The 26,138-nt window shown below is 42.8% G+C and overlaps 2 protein-coding genes across 2 annotated transcripts; one reads left to right on the forward strand and one right to left on the reverse strand.

Moving 5' to 3' along the window:
- The first annotated feature begins 697 nt into the window (after positions 1-697).
- On the forward strand, positions 698-1,888 carry LOC133896639 (uncharacterized). The gene is made up of 3 exons (XM_062337239.1): positions 698-1,352; positions 1,521-1,601; positions 1,685-1,888. Exons 1-3 carry the CDS (start codon positions 792-794, stop codon positions 1,787-1,789), a joined length of 747 nt encoding a protein of 248 aa, XP_062193223.1. The 5' UTR covers positions 698-791; the 3' UTR covers positions 1,790-1,888.
- A 13,058-nt stretch (positions 1,889-14,946) lies between these two features.
- Positions 14,947-18,452, reverse strand: LOC133896814 (E3 ubiquitin-protein ligase AIP2). Its single transcript, XM_062337455.1, has 5 exons — positions 18,166-18,452; positions 16,607-16,820; positions 16,036-16,277; positions 15,304-15,513; positions 14,947-15,204 (listed from the first exon to the last, which is right to left on the reverse strand). The coding sequence occupies exons 1-5, from the start codon at positions 18,322-18,324 to the stop codon at positions 15,055-15,057; spliced, it is 975 nt and encodes a 324-aa protein (XP_062193439.1). The 5' UTR covers positions 18,325-18,452; the 3' UTR covers positions 14,947-15,054.
- Between the last annotated feature and the right edge of the window lie 7,686 nt (positions 18,453-26,138).

Below are 26,138 nucleotides of genomic sequence, written 5' to 3' on the forward strand. Positions count from 1 at the left end.
TGAATGTAGACGGAGCTTTCTCTGAGAGCTCCGGCGAGGTGGGGGGCATCGCCGCATCGTCACCATCATCAGGGATCATAAAGTGGAGGCGGTGGCACGTAGAGAGGATCTGGCCCTAGCAGCGGACTGGATTCCGAAGCAAGCAATTATGGAAACTGATTGTGCCATAATTGCAAAATTTCGAGCAATCCGAGGTTGCAGAGATCGCCGGTGCATGCACTTCATTATCCAGGAGGGAACCGAACTAGCTGGGCGCTTGCCGACTTTTGGCGTCCAGCACTTGAAGAGAGAGCAAAATGCAAGTCGCACATGAATTAGCACGGTTTGCAAAACGGGCTTGCCGTTCTGCTGTTTGGCGACTCCATTCCCCTTCTTGTGTCGAGCATCTTATTGCTCAAGATTGTAATCCTATAAACTTTTAATAAAGCTCTCTCTTCAGTCGCCAAAAAGAAAAGAAAAGAAACAGTCCAATTTCCATATGAATCCGGGAAAATTCCCTTTGTTTCAAATGAGGCATACACTGGCCAAGAGAACCAAGCCAATAGTATCGCAGCCGAATAACAGAGTTGAGCAGCCCTTCGAAGTGATCTCCATCTTCTCCGTGAAGGAGCTCAAATTCACACAAACTTTTCAAGGAAGGAATAAAGGCGAGCGAAGTATTTGCACGAGGCTTGCGACCGAGGGGAACCGGAGAAGCCCTTCCTTTCCTCTCCCTTTGTACAAACGAAAACATATATATTCATCTCACTCCGATCCATGCCTCCTCTCACTGGAAAACTGTTGCAGAAGCCATGGATCATGGCAGCAACAAGCAGAGCTGCCATGGTCACTGGCCTCCTCCTCGCTCTGCCAGATGCCTCTGCCTCTGCCTCCTCCTCTCAGTCACCCTCTTGGTCGCTGTCCCCGTCGTGTTGCTCGTCGTCTTCGTCACGAGGCTCAAGAAGCCGGCCTTCTTCCTGCAGTCCATCCAGATGGACAGGACGTTCAGCCTCCGGCTGCCGTCGACAACGTCGAACCACAGCGGCGGCGCGAACGGGACCACGGCGTGCGCGGTGGCGTCGCTGCTGTTCTCGGCGCAGAACCTCAACGGCATCGGGATAAGGTACGGCGCGACGGTGCTCGACGTCGCGTACACGAACGAGTCGGTGGGCGCCATGGACGTGCCGGCGTTCTACCAGCCGCCGCGGAGCAGCAATGTGACGGTGTTCATGCACGCCCTGCTCGCGCCGGGAAAGGTGACCCGGCTCCTCGTCAGGGAGCTGTCGGCGCAGAGGAAGTACATGGAGATCAGGATCGCCGGGAGCATCGACGCCCGGACGCACATCATGAACTTCCCTCTGCCAAAAATTCAGGTTCAGGCTACTTCACACTTGTTCTCTTCTAATTTTCATAGGCAAAAAAAAGCCTTCTTACTTCTGAAATTCTTTGCTTGCTGTGGTTTCAGACTTTCAGAGCAATCTTCCTCGTTTTTCTTTGGTTCAGCACTTCAGCTTCTGAAGTTTTATCGTATTTTTGTTCAGTTTTCGCTGGATTGTAGAATAGGAACAAACTACACGGACATAGTGCTACGGGAAGGAATCAAGTCCGTCATGACACGCAAGGTACTTTGGTCTGCAAGTTTTCTGATGTTACTAATATTTAGACACCCATGCTTCTATCTGAAATTTAGTGGTTCCTTCTACAGGCTTTCGTCTTATCCACGCTGCCTCACCTCTCACAGAAGTGCTCTATAAAGATTGACATGAGGTCAAGACGGAAGAGGCCAAGCCTCGACGATTTAGTATGCTGATATTTACATCCGCTTGATAGAGTTTAACTTCGAGATTTATATATTATTTAAAGTTTATAGAATAAAATAAAATAGTTTAAATATTTTTTAGTTTAAATTAAAAACTCTCAATCTGTTCATAACTTAAACTCTAATATTTTTTAAGTTAAAAATGACCAGCGACTAGCTAAAAATTCATAGAGCTAGTGCTCTTCCAAACAAACCATTAGTCTGATAGATTCTTTACTTGTATGACAATTTTTAACTTAGACAAAAGGGTTCTTTTCAATGTTCCCGATATGTAAATGCACACGATTTATTCATCTGTACCTGATCATTTGCATCATCTAAACAAAACCGTTCATTTGCATCTAGCAAAATGATGATTACTTCCATCCAGTTAGAATTACTTATCGTTTTAACTTCGTGCATACTCTTCACATTTTTGCATAATTGGCCCGCGTCGATTGTGTACAGATCTTTATAGCACGCAACTAACAAGCAACAACATCAAAATTTAACTTTACATTAAGAAAAGAACAAAATTTAACTGTAAATCCTACTGCGTCTCGAGGCGCCGGACCAGCTGGGTGGATCAACCGTCCGATGGTCGCCCGCTGGACATGGGACGTTCGGCGCGAGCTCGACTCTGTTTTCTTTCCTCTTAGCTCTCCGGTGACCGAAACGTGTCCTGATCATACAGCGCAGGCCTGGCCCGGGTAGAAAGCAGGCGCGGCACCAGCTATGTGTTGGATCAAACAAATACCATGCATCTGTATAACCTCCTACACGTTTAAATCTCTTTTTTTTCTAAAAAAATAACCCGAGACCTTACGTGTCTCGAAGTTATCTAAGGATGTGCTTAATGTCATTCTAATGTTGTTTGGTTGGAGCCGAGGTAAACCTTGGCGGCATGTTAACAACAAACACAATATGTGAGGTGAATACGGTAGGAGGCGAGCACCATAGATGCGACTACACAAAAGAAAGATCAGTACAAAGGAAGATCTGAATTATTCAAAAACCTTCTATCCAGATTTCAAAAAGCTCCCACTTAAATCCAGATTTTCTAAAATTCATATTAGCTTTAATACATGCATCACCTACGTACTAGCCTACACTATACTACAGTAGCCTATCCCTTGTCACTGTCGTCGCTATTGCTGGCGCCGTCATCATTGCTCTTGATGCCAGCCTCTTTTTCGACGTTGGCCACAACCTCCTCCTCCTCAATGGTGTTGCCAACGTCGTCCTCATCCTTCTTCTTCTATTCCTCCTCCTCAACATCCATCTCCTCCTCATCCAAGCCCGACAGTGGCGGACTGCTCTCCCACCAAGTGCAATTCATCGTCACCACCCTCCTCATCATCATTGAAGGAGAGGCCGCTTCTCTCCTTGCCGCTAGAGAGCTCCACTGCCTCCTTTTTCCTCTACCCGGGACATGCGCTGGCTTATCAGGGAGACAGGGACCAATCCATATAGTAGGGAGGCAGTGGTATCGGAGAGGGTAGTGGAGAGTGCAGCGGCACTAGAGCGGCCATGGCAAGGGCGATGGAGATGGCAGTGGCAGATGGGGAATGCGGATTGGAGCTAAGCGAGGTGAATGGTTTTTTTTAGAGAGGAGGTGAGCCAGCGTGGATGACGACATGGAGCATTTATTACTAATGGTTGGAAAGTAGAACTGGGTGAGGTAAATTTGACCCTTGGTATCCGCTATATTTCTAGAGTATTTCAGATAGTTCTAGTATAGATCTGTCTGAAAAATTTATTCTAGATGACTCTAAGCTGAACTCGACCAGGATATAACTTATCTTAGACAGCTCCAGCTATCTGGCTTATCTTAGATGGCTCCCAATACAGATTGTCTGAGATAATATATCTCACATGGTTCTAAAGAAACCATGAGAGACAAACCGTCTAATATGATTATTTTTATTGTAGTGGTTGGACCACAACTGTGAGAACCCGACCAAACGGTATTCGAACTAATCATCAGGCAGATCATTAACATAAATCACAATCTCGACGATTAATCAAAATACCGCTCCGGCAGTCCCGACATGTGTTTTGTGCCCAAGGATCGGAACACATGCCTTCCAACATGTACATTACAACATAGCTTAATAAAGATCGAGTAATAAATATTTATATTACAAGTATTAAGTATGCAACTGATTTCAACAATTTACAACAAAAGCGAGCTAGGAGGAGACAAAACCCCTCAACTCCTAACCAATAAAAGATCTACGCAGCGGAAGAAAATAAACTAAACAACAAAAGGATATGAAGCCACATGCCCTTAGACTCCATACCAAAAGCATCGAGTTCAGAGTAGAGTGTGCTACTCCTACCTGCCACCCTGATCGGCAGGCACAAAGTAGCCAAACAGCGCCTCTTCCTCGCCAACCTGCGAACCTGCAACAACTTAAGGGCAGCACCTTGAGTACGAAGATACTCACAAGTCTTACACAGTATGGGTATATATATTTTTGACTCCAAGGATCATGCATTAAGCTGGAAGCAAGAATTAACATGGTTAAGTTAATTAAACGGTAAGCAACCTAGACGTAGGTGTGAGTAACTAGCTTAACCAACATATATGAAACAACCCCGCATCACCAACTGAACATAAGTAATTGTAATCAACATGTGTATCAAAAGTATAACAAGTACCAACTCTGACCACTCCCGCATAACCACCATGTCCATACCACCACCACAAACCCGAACCATAACCACACCAAACCATCTCATATCTGAACCAACACCACTATCACTCCAACATAACTCCAACATAACCGATCCACAAACACGTAGCCGAACCATCACCAACAACCGAGACTCTACGATCGGTGCAGATAAGCGATAGACATGCTCATAACCGAGAGCGCGGCAGTTCGAACTGTTTTTACACCCTGCAGGGGATACTCTTGGACCCACACGACATGAAGACCATACGGCTTGTGGCACCGGCCAAAGTGCACACAAGGGGGTACTCGTGACAACCTTTCCCAACCAGCCCCAACCGTGTGCGACATGCAACGCTCGGTGTGGCGGTACCAGAACTACTCCCGAAGCAAACTAGTACCGCTTACAAGCCCACCCGCTCACACCGTCGTTGTTCAGGCCTCACAAAGCCACAGCTGCAAAGGTGAGTAAGGTAAGTGCTAAAGCCGACTACACCGACGATCGGTGCTTAACCGGTGCAAGCGGTCTACGGTGTCCGGTTTTCCTTTACCGTCCTACCCAGGGGACCTCCACATCCGGGCAGGCTAAACACCCTCCTAGTATCGCTCACACCTCGCCTCATACTCACCACTCAACCAACCACCACATCTCAACCACCTTGACATCAAGTATTTGTAATCATAAACATAATTGTAAGATAGGAGCAACCCTAAGCTCGCGAACAACGGAGTACGCCGCCATTCGTCTTCTACTGATGACCTAATGCATTGCTAAGTATATAAGTCGAGCTTACACCTTAGATACAACATCATCTCTAGGCTACAAGGAATATACACGAACAGGTGACCAAGGTAGAAGAATGCAACGGTTTAGGTTCTACCCAAGGTACCCGACGACACATGCATACATACATAAGCATATTTAACATTTTAGATTTCAAGTTAACCCGGTGCAATATGATAGATGCTTGCCTTGCTACCCTGGATAAAAAAGATACGGCGCGACGGGATCGCCTTTGGCCTCCGGGATCGACGGATCGGCGTTCTCTAAAAAGGATCAACGCGTGCAATGCAATGAGTATGAATGAAGTGCAAATATATACCAAAATATGCATATAATAGATGAAATTATTTTTCCTAGATAGAACAAGTCATAAGAAAACTAGCAAAATTAGATTCATCAATTTTGGACTTATGATGAATTAACGATGAATTAATGAAGCTTTAACATAATTAATTAATCTCAGAAATTTAATTCATTATTTCATGGCTAAAATATTTTTAATAGGTAGAGTAGGTTATTATGAAACCAACAAAATTTGTTTCATAATTTTTGGAGCTACAGAAAATTTATTATGAATTTTACAAGTTTCAGCAAACAGTAATAGTGCTGTCTAGGTATACATCGGTCAGACCGTAGGTATACTGGCGGTCAGACCACCAAGAGTCGTGGTTAGACCGTCGGAAACGCGGTTAGACCGCCTCCATGCAGAGGGTTTTGGCCCCTGGCGGTCTGACCGACCTTGGGGTGGCGGTCAGACCGCTGGGAGTCACCGGAGGCACTTTGGAAACTCACCGGTGACGATTTTGGCGACATTTGGAGTGGGGACTTGGACCTAGAGCATTACATTGACTTCCTCTACCACGTAAGACAACATGCATACGCCGAAATCGACTAAAACTCAGCTATTGCTCCTAATTCATCAAGAACTCATGAACTTCAAACCCCTAGCTCAAAATTCGAAATCCAACCATCCAAAAGGCGGATTCTTGCCATTGGAGTTTAGGGGACTCACCCAAAGGCCTTTACTAAGGTTGTGGACCGCCGATTGAAGGAGGAAATGGAGGAAAAAGCTCGGGATGCAAAGAAATCTGGTGTTCTTCACATTTCAACCCTAAACACCAAAAGACACCAAATTCGGCTCAAATCCTCTGGGAAAATGAAAATGAATTGGGGGGATAGATAGCTCATGAGCTTGTGATCGCAATGATACCACATACTCACCTCAAATCTCTCTCTTGAGCTCAGATTTTGGAAGAAAAGAGAGAGGAAGTGAGAGGGAGAGTGAGAAGGGAGGGGAGCACGGTGGGGTGGCGTGGGGGAGAGTGAGGAGGAGAGAGAGTGAGCTGCCACTATAGAGGGAGAGAGAGTGGGGTGGTTGGCCCACTCTAGTGGGACCCACGTGTTAGAAAAAGAGTCTGTTTTAACTGCGAATTTTATTCTTCTCTCTCCTGGATCTCTTTCTCTCATTCAATTGTTTTCAAACGAAGTGCTCTAGTACGCCAAAATAATTTACCTCAAATTTAATTATAATGCTAATGATGCATGATTAAACTTAATCACGCGATTATAGAATTTGGGACGTAACAACAATAAAGACTTTAATTAGCCTTGGCATTAAGTAGATCAAAGGCCACACTTTGCACTGAAAGTTTGTTCAAATGCATCCCATACATATGACGAGAGGTGTTTGATGAACTTTTGTTACTCAAAATTCATGAATATGGAATAATAGGAGTAAACACGACAGCATGGGCCACATGTAAGTCGATGATTATTTGGGCATACAACAATACAACTTTTTTTGAACGTAAACAACAATACAAATATCTAAGCGCAGTATACGGCGTATGCAAATCCCGTGATCAAACTCTATGATGAGTGGGCCTTTGGCCTAATATTCTACGATACCATTAGACTCCTTTGGTCGCTCTCCTGACGGAGCATGAAGGATAAACTAGATCATAAATCTGATGCCCGATTTAATTTAAATGATATGATGTCTCAGAAACTACCGATCAATACGAAGACGGAGTATATTAGCCGGTCCGCGCGCTCGGCGGCATCGAGTAGCAGCGGCCGCCGCGCAGGATAACACGAGGACGAGGACGCGAGCCGGGCTCTTTATAAGTAATCTTAGATCACTGTGAGATAATTAATTATCTTGAGAATATAAACAAACTAGCGGCACAAGTGCATACATATGAAGCTTTTTTTTAACAACAATTTCTCTTCTCTTAGACATCACCTAAAAAATAAGTAATTGGGAATGGTCTAAGGCTTCTCCCAATGTTGGTTTCTTAGATATTAATTAGGATTCAATTAGGTAAAAAAAAATAGATGTAGTAAGCAATTTAAAGAGGAGAAATAATGAGATTATTTCTTATAAAAAAACTAGCTCTTTGAGCAATCTTAGATGACTGTGAGATAATTAATTGATTTGGGAGATCTCTAGAAACTAGCAGCACATACACATATATTAGGAGTTTGTTTCTTAACTGGAATTTCTTACTTAAAAAATAAGGCATTGCAAGTGTCCTAATGAATTTCCTTCCTTCACTGAGAGAGAAACTTGACTTCTACCGGTGTATCGTGTATTGTGTCATGCAAGATTTTTGGTATCACATATGATTTTTTACTAACATAGTAAGGAATTAAAGAAAAGAGAGGAGAAGTGATGTTTTATATAAGATACTGCTCAGGCACTAAATCAAGACTAAGAAACCGTGTATCTTGCATTGTGTTGTGTTATATGAAGAATTTGTTCAAAACGCAAACAACAATTAATTGACTTTGAAGACCTAGTAAACAAAAATCTAATACTGTGCACTGTAGGAGTTGTTTCTACACATCAATGTAATTCTCTCCCTATGATATGACAGTCTTGGATATAATAATTTGATACCATGCATCGGAAGTAATGGTGAGTTTGGTTATAGGGATATCCTCGCCTTCCATGACGGGTAAACAAATTTGCTCACCTCTGGCCAGAAAACAAATGAAAATACCAAACATCCTTGCTAGGGATCCAAGCCATTCTTCAAAGCTTCTTAATTACCCATCACTCCTAGTGTAGTGTCTTAGACGTTAATTAGATATCCAAAGACAATAAAAGATGACGTGTCAGTGTAATTAAGTAATAGAGAGAACGAATTAGTGTCTTCAGAAGAAATAAGCTAGGCTCAAATTAAAAAACTAGAAACCAACAAATATACATCGGAGGAAGCTAGTGTGCTCGAAGTGTGTTCTCTCATTTAGCTATTGGTCATAAGAAATCATATAGATACCACACATATACACTATGCATTTATGTAGAATGAGATTGGTGACTAGAGGGGTGAATAGATGTCTCAATAAATTTCTTTTGAAATCATTGGCTTTCTCCCATTTGAATCATCCAACACTACTTAAAACTCAAGCAGAAACAAAAATAGAGAGAAGTTTTAACAACAGAAAATTAAGACAACACGACTCCACGTATGGTATACGAATCATAGGTTCTATTTAAGATCAATCCAAGTGTCTTAGCACTCGAAAGATTATAACTTGCAAAGAAACAAGAAAAGATGAGCAACAAGCAACAAATCTCTCCAAGTTGATTGTCTAGAGGCAAGAGAATTCAAGACCCCATCATATAAGTGTATGTATACGAGTTTTATGCCTCTAGCAATAAGAAGAGTGACCTCACAAGGTGCTGAAATTTTATCCTAAAAATCAAAACGAAAATCAAATCCGAAAACTAAAAAACTTGCAAGGGAACCAATAGAGAAAAACTTGCAAGGAGGTAAGCATAATAACATGAAGAAAAATAAACTTTATTGCAACATAAGTTAGTCCTATTTTAGGCAGATTACAAAGATTTTTTCTCATAAAACTCTCAGCTAATACATAGGCTAAACACTCCCCTTCCTCTCCTTAAAACCCTATTACAAGACTCTCATATGGATGGCACAAGTGATTTAAAATAGCTAGTTCATCTCCTTCCACAGCCATATCCCTCTATTTATAAGCCTAGAAAACTTAACCCCTAAGTTTTTTAGTTTTTTTCCCCAAAATATCTCTCTTTTAGTACACTCCTACCTACAATCGAGGATATTTTGGTCCAGTTTCTTCTCAATTCATCAGATGGCCACAACACCTTCACGACTTAGCTTCCCTTCGATGCAAACTTCACGATGGTGCTACGTACTAATCCAGTTCTCCCACGTTTTGAGGCCAAATTGTGAAACCCTAGCACCTTTCTCAAAGCATGACTCCCCACTTGCTTACACCTTAAGCAAACACTCCGATGTCGACGCGTGTACTCTATCTTGCGATTATGACTGCCGGCAAGTCTCCCCCACCCCCAATCCCTCAGGCCGTCTTGTCACTTGCACCGGCATCCCCTTCGCTTGACTTTCATGCTTTGATTGACCTCCACATATTCAGCTAGGATCACCCTTAAATCCATCTGGCCTCCTTGATCGTCCAGCACTAAACACTCTTCTTGGGCCCGATCATCCTGCCGTCGACCACCAAGTTGCATCCATCACCTGCACACCATGAGACAAGCAAACACATATCTCCAACTCCAATTCCAGTTAGTCCATAATCAATATGCTCAAATGAAATCCTAAATTAATTCAAATCACATCAAACCTTATACAAAATTGAAGATCATCAAACCAAATAAATACCTATGTCAATCACTCATCATAAGTAAATCAAAGTATATTTCAACTTAGTTTCTCAATCTCTCCCTTGATGAGTGCATTGACAACCCTCAAAACACAAATATTTTGGTTTAGAAATTAAAACAAGATAAGCTCATCCAAGTGAAAAAACTCGAGAAAGAGCAAAATATGTCACTTAGCATAATAAAGGTTGCAAAAACTCTAAAAGAGGCAAAGACGAGCTAAAAACCTCAAAAGAGCAAGAAAAACTCAAAAACCCAAAAAAAACGCATGTCCCTCCTTGATGATTGCACATTTTCTATTTTCCCCATTTCATTTCTAGATAAATGCAATTTTCTCTCCCTTTGTTGAATATTTGTGCATAATATATTTGGGCATATTTTCTCCCACTTTAGCAATGCAAACATCAATGATATAAGATAATGCCAAAGATGTGCAAATGAAATGCGAGCATACAAAGCTTCACATATAGATCACAAAGCACTTGTAAGGACTAGAGATGTCAAAGCACTATGATGAGTAAACAATATAACTTAAAGGCACACAAAGTCTCGAAGTGAGTTCATGCCACAAGCACCGGGAGTGAAGCAAGTTTTTATCATGTAGTTTAATTATCCAAAAGATGTCACTACAAAAGCATCCACGGTTTCATGATCAGTGCAAAGATTAGAGAAACTAGTGATATGTCAAGTTCGAACTAGGCAACCAAGTTCAACCCGACAGGCTATGCAAACACCCACATATTAATCCAAGTTTTAGTTTGATAACATGAAAAAGAACATTCTTAACTACCAGATTAAAATACATAAGTTAACTTTCTCATTTGAACATTTAACTATCCTCAAATGAGTTTTAAGCAACTATGGGTTCACTTCTTTGGCAAACCACATGAAGCCTTAATCCACCGTATTAGATTCAATTTTAGCTCAAAACTTGATCATTCATTTTATTAACTCAACATAGGATTCAAGATATACAATTTTTCATAAAGTAAAAATAAGTTGTGCATTTGCGACACAAAAGAGCACATGTTCTTCCAAGGGTTAATCATGGGCTAAATATTTACATAGACAAAAGTCAAAAACCCTCAATCCGCTGAACTGAACAAAACGGTGTAGCACATACTTTTCACAGAACTAGCCTTAATTTAAGCACTGATCAAGATAAAGCAAATACTTAAGGGTGACAAGAGATTATATTCACATTTCAAGTTCATTCTTAGAAAAGATAAGTTTACTCAACAGAGTTTATGCTACGTTTCAATAAGAATCTAAACTTGCACAAATTGGTATACATCGACTACACTTAGCACAGATTCACAACTAGTATAAGAAAGTGGTGCAAATAACATATAAATGAAGCTTGCTAACATGATTATCTTACAAAATATTATGCAATGCAAATGAAATAAAAGTAAGATAGAGTATGTACAAATGCAACTTCTCCTCACACAATTTCATAGGGATGGCACATACCAAGCTCTCCCCTTAGAAAGTCAAACCTTGCTGCACCTAGAGGCTTGGTGTTGGATATCTATGTAGCTCAACTCAATGTATCATTTCTCATTGTGGTCTCTCAAGAAGTGGAATCTCACATTAATATGTTTGGTTCTAGAGTGTTGAACTGAATTATTGGCTAAGCTTATGGCACTGCTGTTGTCACACAAAAGCGGCACACTCCTGAAATCTAACCTAGAATCCCTCAAAGTAGCAACCATCCACAAAATATGTGAGCAACAGCTAGCAGTAGCTACATATTCAGCTTCAGTAGTAGATTACACAACGCTAGACTGCTTGCGAGAAGACCAATACACAAGAGAAGTATCCAAGAAATGATAGGTACTAGAGGTACTCTTTCTGTCAATTCTACAACCAGTAAAATCCGCATATGAAAAGTCACGAAGAGAAAGCGAAGAGGGTGCAAAAAACTAAAGGCCATAGTCGTGAGTGTGCTTGAGATACTTTAGAATGTGTTTCACTGTTTGACGGTGGGACGTCCTCGGTGAAACCTGAAAGCGAGCACACAAGTATATGGTGAAGTGGATGTCGGGTCTTATCACTGTAATGTACATGAGGGAGCCGATCATGCTCTTGTACTCCCACTGGTCCATCTCATTTCCATCTTCATCCGGATCAAGCATGGTCAAGATAGCCATTGGTGTCCCTAATGGCTTTGCATTGCTTATGTCGAACTTATTCAGTAGATCCTTGTTGTACTTCACTTGGTGGACAAAGGTGCCTTACTTGCACTACTTGATTTGAAGCCTAAAGAAGAAGTTAAGCTCGTCCATTATCGACATCTTGAACTCCTTGCTCATAGTTTCCGCAAACTTGGTCACAAGTGCATGAGAAGAGCCACCAAAAATAATATCATCCACGTAAATCTGAACAAGTAAGAAAGAATTGCCATACCTGAGAGTGAACAAAGTTTTATCAGCTGACCTCATCACATACTCATGCCCTAGCAAGAAAGACCTAAGCCTATCATACCAAGCCCTAGGTACCTGCTTAAGCCCATACAAAATTTTTTGAAGCTTGTATACTCTATGATGGTATTTGGGATGCTCAAAGTATATGTGTTGCTTGATATAGACATCTTCCTCTATGAAACTATTTAGGAAAACACTCTTGATATCCATTTGATGCAACTTGAAACTTCGGGATGCCGTAAATGTAAGGAAGATCCTAATGACTTCTAGCCTAGCTACTGATGTAAAGGTCTCTCTAAAGTCTACCCCCTCTACTTGAGTGAAACCCTGAGCTAGCAGTCTAGCCTTATTTCTTACTATAGACGTTTTCCTCCCCTGTTTGTTTTTGAAAACCCATTTGTTGCCTATGGTGTGAATATTTGGGAGTGGCTCTACAAGGACCTAAACTTAGTTTCTCTCAAAGTTTTCTAGCTCTTCATTCATGGTATTGACCCAACTCAAATCTGATAAAGCATGTCCAACATCATGAGGCTTAAAGGAAGCAACAAATGCAGAATCAGTGAAATAAGCATAATAAGCAGATTTGAACCTCGTTACCCTTTCATTGATGTCATTGATAATCATATGTGGAGGGTGTCTCTATTGAATGTGTTAAGGAGTTTCGCGCTACGAGATGATCTTCCCCTCAAAAACTGTTGGTGCAGGCTCGAAAGCAGCTGAAGTGGAAGTAGAGGCTGCAGGACCCTCTACCGGTGTAAAAGAGGCAGGAACTAGCTTGGAAGCAAGTGTGATAGTAGGAAGTAGTGGATCATCCTAGTCATCCCTGAAAAGCTAGAAGGCCGTCATCTACAAAGATGGTTTCGCACATCTCCTAGTCACCTGCACACTTAAAGACAGATCTAGCACAAAGGGGTTGATTCATCAAAGATCACATCACAGTACTCCATGATGATGTTAGTACCAAGATAAAAGACCCTATAATTAAGAAAGACCATAAAGAGAATACCCCAAAAAAATATCATCGAAAGAATGCGATTCGAATTTATCAAGATTGCCATCCTTTAGGATCAAGCACCGACACCCAAAACTCTCAAATACGGAATCTTTGGCTTCCTCACAAAATGCAACTCATAAGAAGTCAAATTCAAGATCGAATGTAAGAAAACATGATTGGAGATGTAGCACGCCATGCTAATGGTCTCAGTCCAAAACTTCCTAGGAGTCCTATATTCATCGAGCATCATCCTAACCATCTCCATCAAAGTGCGATTCTTTCTCTCAACCACGCCATTCTGCTAAGGAACGCGTAGGGCAGAAAATTAATGCTCAATGTTATGCTCAAGACAGAAAGCATCAAAGAGATAGTTCTTAAACTCGGTGCCATTATAACTGTGAATTACTTTCAATGCACCAGAGAGTTCTTTGAACAATCTCAAAACCAAGCTCCGAAATTGTGAAAACACTTCATCCTTGCTCACAAGAAAGAAGACCCAAGAGTAGTGAGATAAGTCATCAACAATTACAAGAACATATCACTTCCCGCCCGTCGAATGAACTCGAGAAGGACCAACAGTGTCCATACGGAGAAGTTCTTCCGGTCGTTCAGTCATTACTAGATTGACTAGTAGGTGATGAGCGACAATCATCTTGCTATGCCAACAAAGAGCACAAATAAGGTTCTTCTCAAACTTAAATTTGGACAATCCTCAGATCAAACCTAGGACACTCAAACGAGTAAGCAAATCAAAACTCATATGTCCTAGTCTCCTATGCTACATCCAAAGCTCAGAAGAAAGTTATGCAATCAAACAACGAGAAGAATCAAGAGACTTAGAAAAATCAGCTCAAAAACTCTCCCAACTCTGAAAATTCGGCAAATTAAAGCGCCAGAAGAATCAAGAACTCGAGAAGTATCACGTTTGAAACGCACTTCTAAGTGCTCATCTAGTAACTGAAATACATAGAGAAGATTGTATCTCAGACGGTTCGAGCCTTAGCAGGAGAGTGGTCGTGGTATAGGAAAGAGTTTTGGCTGAGAATAGCTAGGAATTTGGTGTAGTCATGGGAGGAACAAGGCAAAAACACTTTTATTCAAATCTTTTTGTTCTGATATAGGGCAAGACTTACACAGCATTCATCCACGCACCCCTACTGCTAAGCCTCCAAGATAACTAGCCATTTGCCTCTTGGTACATCACAGTGGCGTACAATTAGTATTGGATCAAAATCGACAACAGCACTGGTGACGCCTATTCGGCAAAAATTTATATGAAACAGTTCAAATTTCCACATTATTTGAGAAAAAAAATCTTGAGTTTTAAACGATGCCTAAATGGTGGTCAATGCCAACACCATGTCAATGTGCTTGAGGGCTTGTTTGGAAAAGGAGGATTGGGATCTCAGTCCTAGACTTTAGTTTAGATTGGAATTAAAAATTCTAAAGCTCTCTATCGAAATCCCCTCTTCCAAACGTAGCCTAATTTGCATCAGGAACCTGCCCGCGAGCCGCTGTGAGGCCGACCAAACAGAGTTATGTGGACGCACATTACAGGCAGTGAACGTAGTAATATGCATCCATCACAAATTGCATTGTTCAGCAGGGAACATGATTAATTTGGAGAGGACGAGAGACGCTCTTAATTTCACAGGTAAAACGACAGGAAGGTATCAGCAAATCAGAAAGCTCTGTAAATGAGTACATTCTGGTATTGCTGAGTTCAGATATACATGAATTCCCCACCCCTGACAGCATTCGCCGCTCCCCTCCTGTCTTCCTCCTCCTCTCGCTCACGCTCCTTCCTGCTCTCATATACATGGTCATCAGTCCTCAGCTCATGCCGACATATCGGACAGGAGTTGTTCTCATCCTGAATGAAAACACAAGGATATTGATTCGTCAGCTACATTGAGTTGTAATATATGCTAATTTATGTCCATCTAATGATTCATGAGCTCTTTGAGATTACCAGCCATGGCTTCAGGCACGGAGGATGGAAAAGATGCTTGCACGGCAGCTCCTGCATCTTGTCGTCCACAACCAAGTTTTCACGGCAAACAGCACACTCGGTCTCACTGCCCAATCTAGCGATGACTTCATCGGTAACAGTTATGACTGGTAGATTGGCAACAACCTCCTTTGAAGCTGGGGGTACCTTGGGCGGATTCCCCATGATTCCCTGGCAATAGTAAATCAACACTTGGCATCAATATTCATATCTTGTTACAGTTTGAGCTAACTGAAGCAGATTTACATCTTGACAGAGTAGCAAGTTGTGATAACTGGACTAGAAGCTGCAGAACTAGACTAGATCCTTCCCAGTACAATGAAGATAAAGGTATGTAAATCGAGGATGCAGGTCTTAACAAAGATGGTAATTGTATATCAAATTAACAAAATAAATTCTGCATCCATCAAAACACGATAAGTTCTACTTTCAGTAAATTCAGTAGTATAACTTGAGTGTAGAACAGATTAAGTTCAAGAATAATTAATATACAGTATCATTGATCAAACTACTGGACAAATTAAACAAGTTTGTTATCTTCTCTTATGGCACACAAGAAGATCGGAAGCATACAGTTGAATACCCTCTACTTGGTCAAGAGACCTTGCACTGTGCACTGAAAAACTAACATAGAAAGGCCACTTGTACTAAAGAAGTTAGATTCTCGTGAAATGATTTAAGCATTATGCATACCTGCAGTGATTCTTCCAAGGCAGTTTCTAGATCCCTGTCCCCTGATATGGTGTCTAAGAAGTTCATTATAGCAGGTGCCATCTCCTCAGCTCTAAGTTCTGTTCTATTGTTGTTCCCATCTTGATCCCCAGAGTTTTCAGTTAATATGCTCAATTCTAGTGCTAAATTCTGGGCAACAAGCCATGCCGGAGGCGGAGGTTCCGGTCCCACAGTAAGGTGACCTTCAAAAAGAAATCTGGAGTCTGCAAAAAGCAACATCTTATTAGCAAATAGATATTTATAAGAACATTTTTTTTTGGAAAAACACTTATATTAAGCGTGTAACCAAAATTCATGCACAAGTTAAACACTTTCCTGAATTTATTATTACTTCACATTATACACCTAATGACTGCCAATATGTACCATCTATATAAGCTCAAATTCTAATGCCATTACCACCAGACCAATCATATGATACTTGAATTACAAGCACAGAATGTGCTGTGCAGGATGTTGCCTTTCAAAAATTCACCATAGGATGTTCCTTCCAAAAAATGTATGCTATTTCTTTAAAGTTTTGACGGTATACCTGCTTCTCTGTTGCTTGGCATGGAGTCCTCATTTTCTTTTTCATCAAGATGCTCCCGGGCCCTTGAAATGCAGGTCTTCAAGTGCTCCTTTTCAGAAGGATTAGTTACCAGCTTCTCCATTCCTACCAAGAGGTTTAGACCAGCACGCCAGAATCCAGGAGCTGTATATCTAGTCTGAAGGACTGTTGCAACACGGCAAACCATAGAATACATCTGCCAAAAAGTAATTCATATATGCTAAGTGAAAAAATACAAATCGTCACAATAGATGCCACTTATAAGTTATAACAGTCTTGTGCAAAAAAATGGAATTCTCTGCAATAGTAATGCAAACAAATAATTATGTAACAATATAGACATAGAATTGTACTACATTATGTAAAAAATAATCCATAAGATCAATTCAGAATAAAAGAATTTGCCCGATGTATTTTTGTTAACAAGATTAGTTACAGACAATGAAAATCGAATAGCCCACCAAAATGTAAGTGCAACACAGTAGCATATACATGACTTTTTTCATGTGCTCAATATTAAGTGCATTGAGTGGTAGAAGTTACATCAGCCAAATTACTACTCCCTATGTCACACTACGTGCTAGTATCTTCTGCAGATAGCCCAGCTACTTTGGATGGTATACTTAGGTTTCTTGCTTGCTATGAACCTGGTGACGTTAGCTTATTTTAGCCTCCAAAATCACATGTGTTTTCGTTTATATACATAGAAGATGTACAAAAACTCCTTTAAATAGTTTGTCCATGCCCCTTCTATCGCCTCAAGCATGATGATCTCATCTTATTAAGAGCATTCCTTAAGAGTAATACAAGAGGAGGAAACGAATGTCACACCATTTTTCAACAGATAGCATACATTACAATGTTCCAAACTAAAAAAAAAACAGTCATGTTACTGTAAAAAAAAAAAACAGTCATGTTACTGTAAGGTCACTTGTTGCATTTTATGTAACAAAAAAAGAATAAATAATTTCGTTACAGGCCGTTGAGTTAGTCTTTAGCACAAATTCTGCGTCTACATAAGGGCCAGTGGAAGATCATTTTGGATGCAATAGAAGGATTATGCTGCCAATGGATGTTGAGCTTAGCTGAAGCATAATATGATATTGAACACGAGCTGCTTGATGGAACTCGTCTTTTCTGCTTAGGAAATCGTAGTGCTACAGAATTTAGAACATTCATCGTCTCCTGAAGAACAGTCTAAAGTAGAACGCCATCGGTGGTCACTCTAACCAAATAATGCAGCTTAAATGCTTAATGGAAACCCCATGACTGAATTTAGGAGTTGTAATAAAAACAAATGCAACTCCACACCATGTTACGATCCAATTCCACCGAAATCGAACTTCCGATCCCCAGCCCGGCCCTCCCAGATTGCGCAGACCACCCAAAGTAAATCTCCTGGCAAGCAACAAGCCTTCCCTTCTAAGACCAGATACTACATAAGCTTTCGCGTGTATTCCCCAGCCCTATGACAGGCTACTTAGTCGAGGGATAATTCTCGTAGATATGCAAGATTGCAGATCGGGTCGGGTCGGCCTTACCGATTTGCGGAGGGCGGGGGAGGCGCCGGCGTAGTGGTCCCGGACCGTGGCGGCGAGTTCGGCGACGGCCTCCTCGAAGTGCTGCTTCTTCCCGAGCCTCTGGCGCAGCGCCTGGAGGCGCGCCTCCACCGCCGCCTCGTCCGTCGCCGGCGCTGACATGTTCCGGGGCTCTGGTTTCGATTCCGCCTCTTGGGTTCTCGAGATCTAGGCTTGGGATTTGGTCCCCTTGGCTCGTGCGGGAGGGAGAGGATGCTGGGTGCGTCGCCGCGCCGGAGGTATAAATGGAGGGCGGATGCTTGCAGGAGAGGAAAGAAGCGCCGACCGGACCGACGGACGGTGGCCACGCGGGCACGCGGTGGCGTGCGGCACGACCTCGACGGAGGCTGACCGCTGACGGGAGGTTTGCCGTTAACTTCGGACGGCGGTGTGATGGGTTTTGGACTTTGGAGGTGCGTTGCTTGTTGGATCAGTAACTCGGACGGCTGGGATGAATCCAGCACAGCAATAGCTTCCAGAGTTTCAGGTTCAGTTACATTTGGAACAACCATAGCATTAGACCAAGGCTAAGGGATTCCTTTCACGGTCAGATTCTCGTTGTGAAGGGATTTACGTTCCCTTCAGCGTTTTCAACGGTTTTTTTTCACGATTCCTTTCACGACGGGATTCTCAGAGTCATTCTCTTCAGGACCAGATTCTCTCTTCTTTCCTTTCGCGATTCCCTTTCGAAGGGAAGCTGTTGGAGATGAGAGGAAATAAAGTGAATGAGAACCGGGAAGGGAATCGAAAAGGGAACAAAATGAAGAGAATATGGTTAGGGGTAGTCTTAGCTGCGATGAATTCTCCTTGATCACCTCGCCACCTCGGCATATGGCTCCAACAGCTCCTTTGGATTCAGCGTACATATTTAGAGATCGTTTCACAGAGCTCTAACTTTCTTCAGTCAGATTTTGAGGTTGTAGACAATAATAACATGATTAAATTACTATTTTTAGTTTAAAATAGAAACAAGATAATTCACTCAAATGTAATTAATATACATACAACTTTAGCTCTATAAAATTTTGGAGCTAATAATAGCTAGTTTCAAGAATTTTTTAAGCTGAAGTTGTGTCAAACAAATCAATCTTGCATTGACTACCGCCAAGTTTTTGATTTTGGTTGTTGATGGTTCCTCTATTTTAGCTCAAATCCCTTGACAATCTCCACTTCTTCTATCAACCGATTGACCATTGCCATTGTAGCAAAAGGGTCTCAAAGACTCCATCATGGATAGCTTTTCTCCTTGCATGCTATATAGCCAAACATGTAACAAGGATCCATATACCATCAGCTTAGGGAATAATGCCACGTATAAAAGAGAACCCAATGTCTTGGATCAGAAATACGCAGACTAGCAGTTGTGATCGAATTCGGAGCAAGACGCCAACAAAACACTTCGATCTTCGACCGCAACTTCATGCTCCACGTTTGTTTCCACTCCTTTTACTCGCCACATCATCAGAGCAATTTGCCCAGCCTTCAAAGTAATCATCTCTGCTTTTCTTCGTCTCGATCATCATCCGGTAAGCGAAGCGTATAGTAAAGAGACCATTTCTTTCATGATGCCATGCCCAACAATCTTCATGTTTCCTCGTACTTAACGGTATATGAAGGATTGCTTCAATGTCCATCTGAATGAAAAAGTACGGCACTAGCTCTGTTTTACATGACATTGAGGAATGAAATCAGTTCACACATACACGCGCTTTAGGGGGTCAGGTTCCTTCGAGTCGATAGGCATGTACATACCAGTTCTTGGTATCCAGTTGCAGCACTAAATTGGTGTGCTTTTGTGATCACCGATTTGTCTAATCGGCCCTCGATTCAACCCTTCTATCCCATCACAAATAGCCCTCCTAGTCCTTGATTTGATGGGGTTGTTCCCAACAGACATGCTAAGGTGTGATTCCGGCCTAATGAGCAGACGGCATGCCTGTCTTGCAAGCAATGCTAGATTAAGAACTTCTATATCTCTAAAGCCCAATCCACCCCATGTACTTCGGTTGGGTTATCTTATCCCATGCTACACAACTTGTTTTCCTTTTGCCTCTTTCCCTGCCCCACTAAAATTTTCGTACTAACGAGTTTTATATGATCACACAACCCTCGGCAATCTGAAACAACCCAATGTTATAAGCAGGAATTGCCTGTGCAACTGATTTAATTAATACTTCCTTCCCTCCTGCCGAGAGTGTTTGTTCTATCCATCCCTGAATTTTATTCCAAACTCTGTTCTTGAGGTACTTGAAAGCTCCATTTGTTGTTCTGCCAACTTAGTGAGTAACACTAAATATTTTTCATTCAGTGACTCGTTTTCCACCCGAGTTATAGATTTAATATCATCACGGATGGTCTGCCTGCAGGCTTTGCTAAAAAAGATGGAGTTTACCTTCTGACCAGAAGCTGCACAATATTTGGTCAGGGACTCGTGCACTGCTCGCGCATTGCTTGCCTCCGTTGTGAAGAACAGGCAACCTTGTCGCGCAAAAAGAAAAAGAAATGAACCTGGAGCCAGACACGGACCGCCAGTCCACCACGCTCCGCCCGCGCATACGTCAAATCCACCCGAGGCGCATGGGCGCGGACCTCAGCCCAACGCGTGGCTCGGTGGACCTCCGCGGCTCGGCTGCCTCAAAGCCCTCAGCCGCGTGCCCGCGTGGCCCGACGATGGATGGGCACAACCAACAGCCAACATCCGTGACCGGGCCCGGCCAGCCAACCAAACCAAAACCACGTCGCCGCAGTGGTAAGACTCGAGCTTTGAGTCGAACCCACCCGGGCTTTAAGTCCGGGTGACGCGCGAGGGCTCTTATTTATTTCGGATTTTTTCGGTTTTTTCGGCGTGGTGTTACAGAAAGTATCACGACGTGCTCGTCGTCTATGAGATTCTCAGTGGGTTCTGGTGATTTTTGGATGGACATTTTCTTCGAGCTGTGTGTAGTTGTAGGGCTAGCATGTGCGTGTGTTAGGTGTGTGTGGAGTGGATGCGTGTGTGAGAGTGAGTGCGCGCGTTCATGTTCAGATACTACAGCTGTATTCAGTGATGAAGAGTTAAAAAAAAAACCCAAAACCACGTCGCCGCAGTCCACCAGGAAACCCAAAGCTGGACTCGGCACGTCGGCCGTGGCACGAACCCGCGTCCAGGATACCATTCCAGATCGATCGATGGGGCCGCGCCTCCGCAGGTGTTTCGCACCTGCGCGACGAAAGGGCGCCGACGCCGCCGCGGACTCGGAAGCAGGCACCGCGGAATGGAGGGGAGGGTGCGCGGTGAGGTACAGGCGACACGCCTACACGCTGCTGCCTGCCGCGCGCCAGCACACCTATGCCTGCCGTGCACTCGTGTGCTAAAAACGAGCCGTTTGCTAGGTCGAGCCGCAAAAACACCAAGCGGGAAGCTGCAACACGTCGTCGATCGACATGCGTGAACTCCTCTGCCTCCACGCGCCGGTCGAGCCCATGAACTTCTATCTGCCAAACCGCGCCATGGCCGGGCCCCGGGCCTCATCCTATCGACCTATTTCACCCATGCATCCCATCGTAAAATCACGAGATTTTAGCTAGCAAACGCGCTCGCTGTTTCAGTAGAAATCAGACGCCTTGAACACGAAGCAAAACTAGGCTCGTACAATCGTGTCAAATTCAGACGTGCCAAGCCGGTTCAAGATGACATTTGGTTTTCGTATATCACAACATTCTGTGAGGTCAGCATTTCAGTTCCTATATATATAATGCTTGTCCTCTAGCGTGGAAATAGATTTGCTGCGAATGAAATTCAACGCTGCATTGCATTTCATGCTCCCACCACATTCATCAGGGTATCGGTTGGAGATATTTCAGCTACTTGCACTTACTTATCAATCCAACAATTTTCTTTTCATCAAATTATACAGTCCAACGTGAAGCATCTTGTTCCATTCAATGTATATATGTATGATTGACATCTGATCGCATAAAAAAGTACAAATTTCTGGTGCTCGCATTTGCCATGCTATATGCCAAGCCAAAAGCAAAGGTGACGCACAGATACGGACACGGAGATTGTGCACCGAAGTTGATAACCGCTGGCATTTCCTACTTGCACTTGGACAATGAATGGAAAAAAGGAAATATGGTTTGGGCACGGACTAAAATTTGGTGACCTCTGATGGCATGTCCTTGTGTTGAAGGGCAAGGACTGTGTCCAACAGACTTCGGGGATGGGCTAAACTTTGTGCGATATTGGACTTCATTGGCCATGAATGACTGTGAGAACTTTTTTTAATGTCATGACTATGTGAACTATTGTAACACCCTATGCTTAGACATTTAATAAAATTCACTAATAATTTGAACTTTTAAAAGTTTTCAACAAATCAAATAAAAATAAGAATTAGATTGGGCAAAATACTCCAAAATACATCAAATTAAATTTTAAATTTTTAAAATATGCACAAATTAAACCGAGAGGGTTATTTGGAGAAGTTTGACATGAGTAACCTTGTGTGGACCTGTGTGGTCATGCAAGTCGTATGGTCTTCAAGTCGTGTGGGTAATAGAGTACTCTCTACAGGGTGGAAAATAATTTGAATTGCCGCACTCTCAGTTATGAGCACGCTTCTGTCTATTTATATCAATCGTAGAGTTCCAGTTGTGGTTGTGATGGTATGCTGGGAAATATATGGTTATGTTGTTAAAGTTTTGATACGGTTCAAGTTATAATCATAGTATGGTAATGATCTCAGGATAGAAGGTTGCTTATGGTTAGGTGTAGATGTTTACATTTGAGTCGAAATTGATCTTGCATATGAAATTTACATAATCTTGTGGCCGAGTCCTTGTTAATTATCCAAATTGTATTCTTTTTGGAGTCAAGCTATTTATAAGTGCCTAGTATAGATTAATTATTGCGAGTACATTCGTACTCACGTACTTCGTTTTCTTTTCAGGTGAGGAAGGTTTAATTTTTGGCTACTTTACGCTTGCAGACTTTGTTTGCTTTTTAGGTGAGGAAGGTTTAGTTTTTTGCTACTTTACGCCCGGCGACATTGACGACGGGCAAGAGCAGCGCTGTCGGTGAATCAGGAACCAGGGGTCTTCGAATCCCGAGACCAGGCCAGCATTCTGCCACGTGGCGCCTTCCCGCAGGGTTCATCTCCGCGAGGTACGAAAAGACTAAGTCCTGGGAGAGGACGTTCGGGGTCATGAACAGTGGTCCCCGAGTACCTGGGTTCCCCGATGATCTGCGAAGACCAAGTGACCGGGAAGAGAGTGCTCGGGGTCATAAACAGTGCCCCCGAGCACCCAAGTCCCACGAGGACCCAAGGAAGGTAGTTCCGGGAGAGAGTGCCCGGGGCTGCGAACAGTGGCCCCCGAGCACTCGGTTCCCCGAGGATCAAGAGACGGCGTTTCTGGGAGAGAGTGCTCGGGGAGGTGAACAGTGACCCCCGAGCACTCGGTTCCCCGACGGCCCAAGAAGTCCTTCGTCGGTGGCCCCCACAGGGGTCCAGCGGTGAGGTGTCAGCCTGTGAAAGGCCCGATGCCGCATTTAAGAGGCCGCGTGGCCTGTCACCTCCAACTGCTCCTGCCACGTTCAGTGTCAATCCTTGCCACATTCTGGCAGAAGGGCATGGGGACATTTAATACACGGGTCCCATCTCGCGTCATCCGGCGCGCTTCGGGATAGCATCGTAAGGCCTGAGGTGCACCTCCTGCCACCCTACTATGGCAGGCGTACAAGACCGAACGGGCACGCCGGGCTGCTCTGCGGCTGCCCGGTGGGTCCTCTCCACGGCGCCCGTTGCCAGCGCCATCATGACGACCGAAGACCGGACGGGGGGCACGTTTTCAACCCCCTGTCACTTCGCGCAGAGGCCACGATGACTGCCTTTCCATTTATGGTGTCTTGGAACTCGTGCCCTCCCTTTCGGGGCACGCTACCACCGGTGAGTATTTAAGGGAGCCGGAAGGCACGGACAAAGACAGTTGGGTCAGTTGATTCAGAGGTTCGGAGAGAGCACAGACGCCAAGACTCGAAGAACACCTTCGTACAAGCATAGAAGCTGAGACCACCGAAGAATAAGGAGCCCGAAGCACTAGGATAGACAAACATTCTTATAACCAGCACATTCCTGAGAGACATTCTCACGGCATTTATAGCATCCACACAGGAGTAGGGTATTACGCTCAGTGTGGCCCAAACCTGTCTAAAAATCCCTCCAGTGCATTTACTTCTTTCTGCATTAGATCATTCCACCCCACCTTCTATCGCATTTACACCCATTTATTTCTCCCACAAACATATTTAGAATCATCCCCCCGGTCGAATCTCAAAAAGGGGTCCTTCAGGATTTCTACGATAGGAGTTAACCATCCGACAAGCACCATTCTACTCAAGTGCTGTTATTTTAGGGTGATGCCTTAGAGCAATGACGCTACCCTTCTTTTATCATTATGAAACTCTTTTCGCTGCATAGTTACTCTAACTATGTTCGGTTTATACTTTGGTTGTAAAGTTAATCTACTTATAGACTTGTAACTTAATTTAATTACTCGTTATTTATTATATTTTATGATGATGTGATTGTTGTAAAGGTGTGTGTTCTGATCTTGGGTACAAAACACATGCTGGGACTACTGGGATGATATTCTGGTTAATCATGTAGTTATAATTATATAAATGATCGACTTAATGATTAATTAGAATATTATCTAGATGATTCCTCACAAAAATGCTTTTGTGAACAATATGAAATGATGTATATGCTTGGTGGTGTGAGTGGGTTAAGAGTGATGGTGTTAATGAAACTCTAAAGCTTGATTTCAGGGGGTGAGTAAGGTATCCTATGGGAGTGGGACTACCTTTGGAGTAGGGTTCACATTTGTGGTATTCTTACTAGGAGACAATTACTTCAGTCATATAAGGACTGGTTTGTTGTGACATCCTACCTAGCAATAACTGTATAATCACATTTCATGTATGTGAAATGATTTGACCCAACTCCTCTAGCTTAGTTCGGTACCCACCATAGGCTGGTAGTAGCAACAGGATTCAGAAGAAGACTCGAACAATCTATGTGAAGTCTCATGATCCGACCGAAAACTCTAAGTGAGGCATGTATACATGAGCCCCTGGTTGAGTGTCCTATGGATGGATATTGTGGTGATGTTAGGAGGCTGCGGTGTCTTGTTACATAAGCTCCGACAGTTGTTAAGGTTAGAGTATGTGCACATCTTAAGGATAAAGTGTGTAACCTCTGCAGAATGTAAACCTATCTGGATAGTCATATCCACAGTCAAAGACACGCTAAGGTTCGGTTACAATGATTAGTTTTATGGTGTGCGTACCTCCTTGATGTGTGAGTGGGCTATGTGCCCATATTTTGAAAAGTGCAAGCTGTAAGTTGGAGAACCGAGTGTCCCACCAACTATAAAACTTAAGAACTAGTGGGATGGTGTACCTCCCTTAGGGCCGACAACCCCTAATATCGATTTAACGTTACTTTTCTCTAAATGCTTTAGACCTTGCTTTGTCACCTAGCCTTTGCATAAAAACTAGCTTTCCGCTAGAATTTAAGATCTAAGGCATTATCCTTGGCTTACCCTTTTAAGCATCTATCCACCCCTTATAGTAGGACTTCTTGAGTACCTTAATTATGTACTCACTCTTACCTTTGTTGAGTTCAGATGAAAAATCAGAGAACAACTACACCGATGATAGTGATGAAGTAGAAGAATAAGACTACGTCCGCACCCGAATTGCCTCTAGGCTTTAGGATTATCCGGTTTTTTCCATTGTTGTTGTGTTGTAGAACTCCTTTGTATAGATTTGTTGACCTTTATTGTAATGAACTTTATGATGCATATCATATGTGAGACTCTGTTTATGGTATTGTAATATAACTTTATAATGCTATTCTATTATAAGTATGTATATCAGCTACTGATCAGAGACT

This window comes from Phragmites australis, chromosome 17 (genome assembly GCF_958298935.1).
Source record: "Phragmites australis chromosome 17, lpPhrAust1.1, whole genome shotgun sequence".
Lineage (NCBI taxonomy): Eukaryota > Viridiplantae > Streptophyta > Magnoliopsida > Poales > Poaceae > Phragmites > Phragmites australis.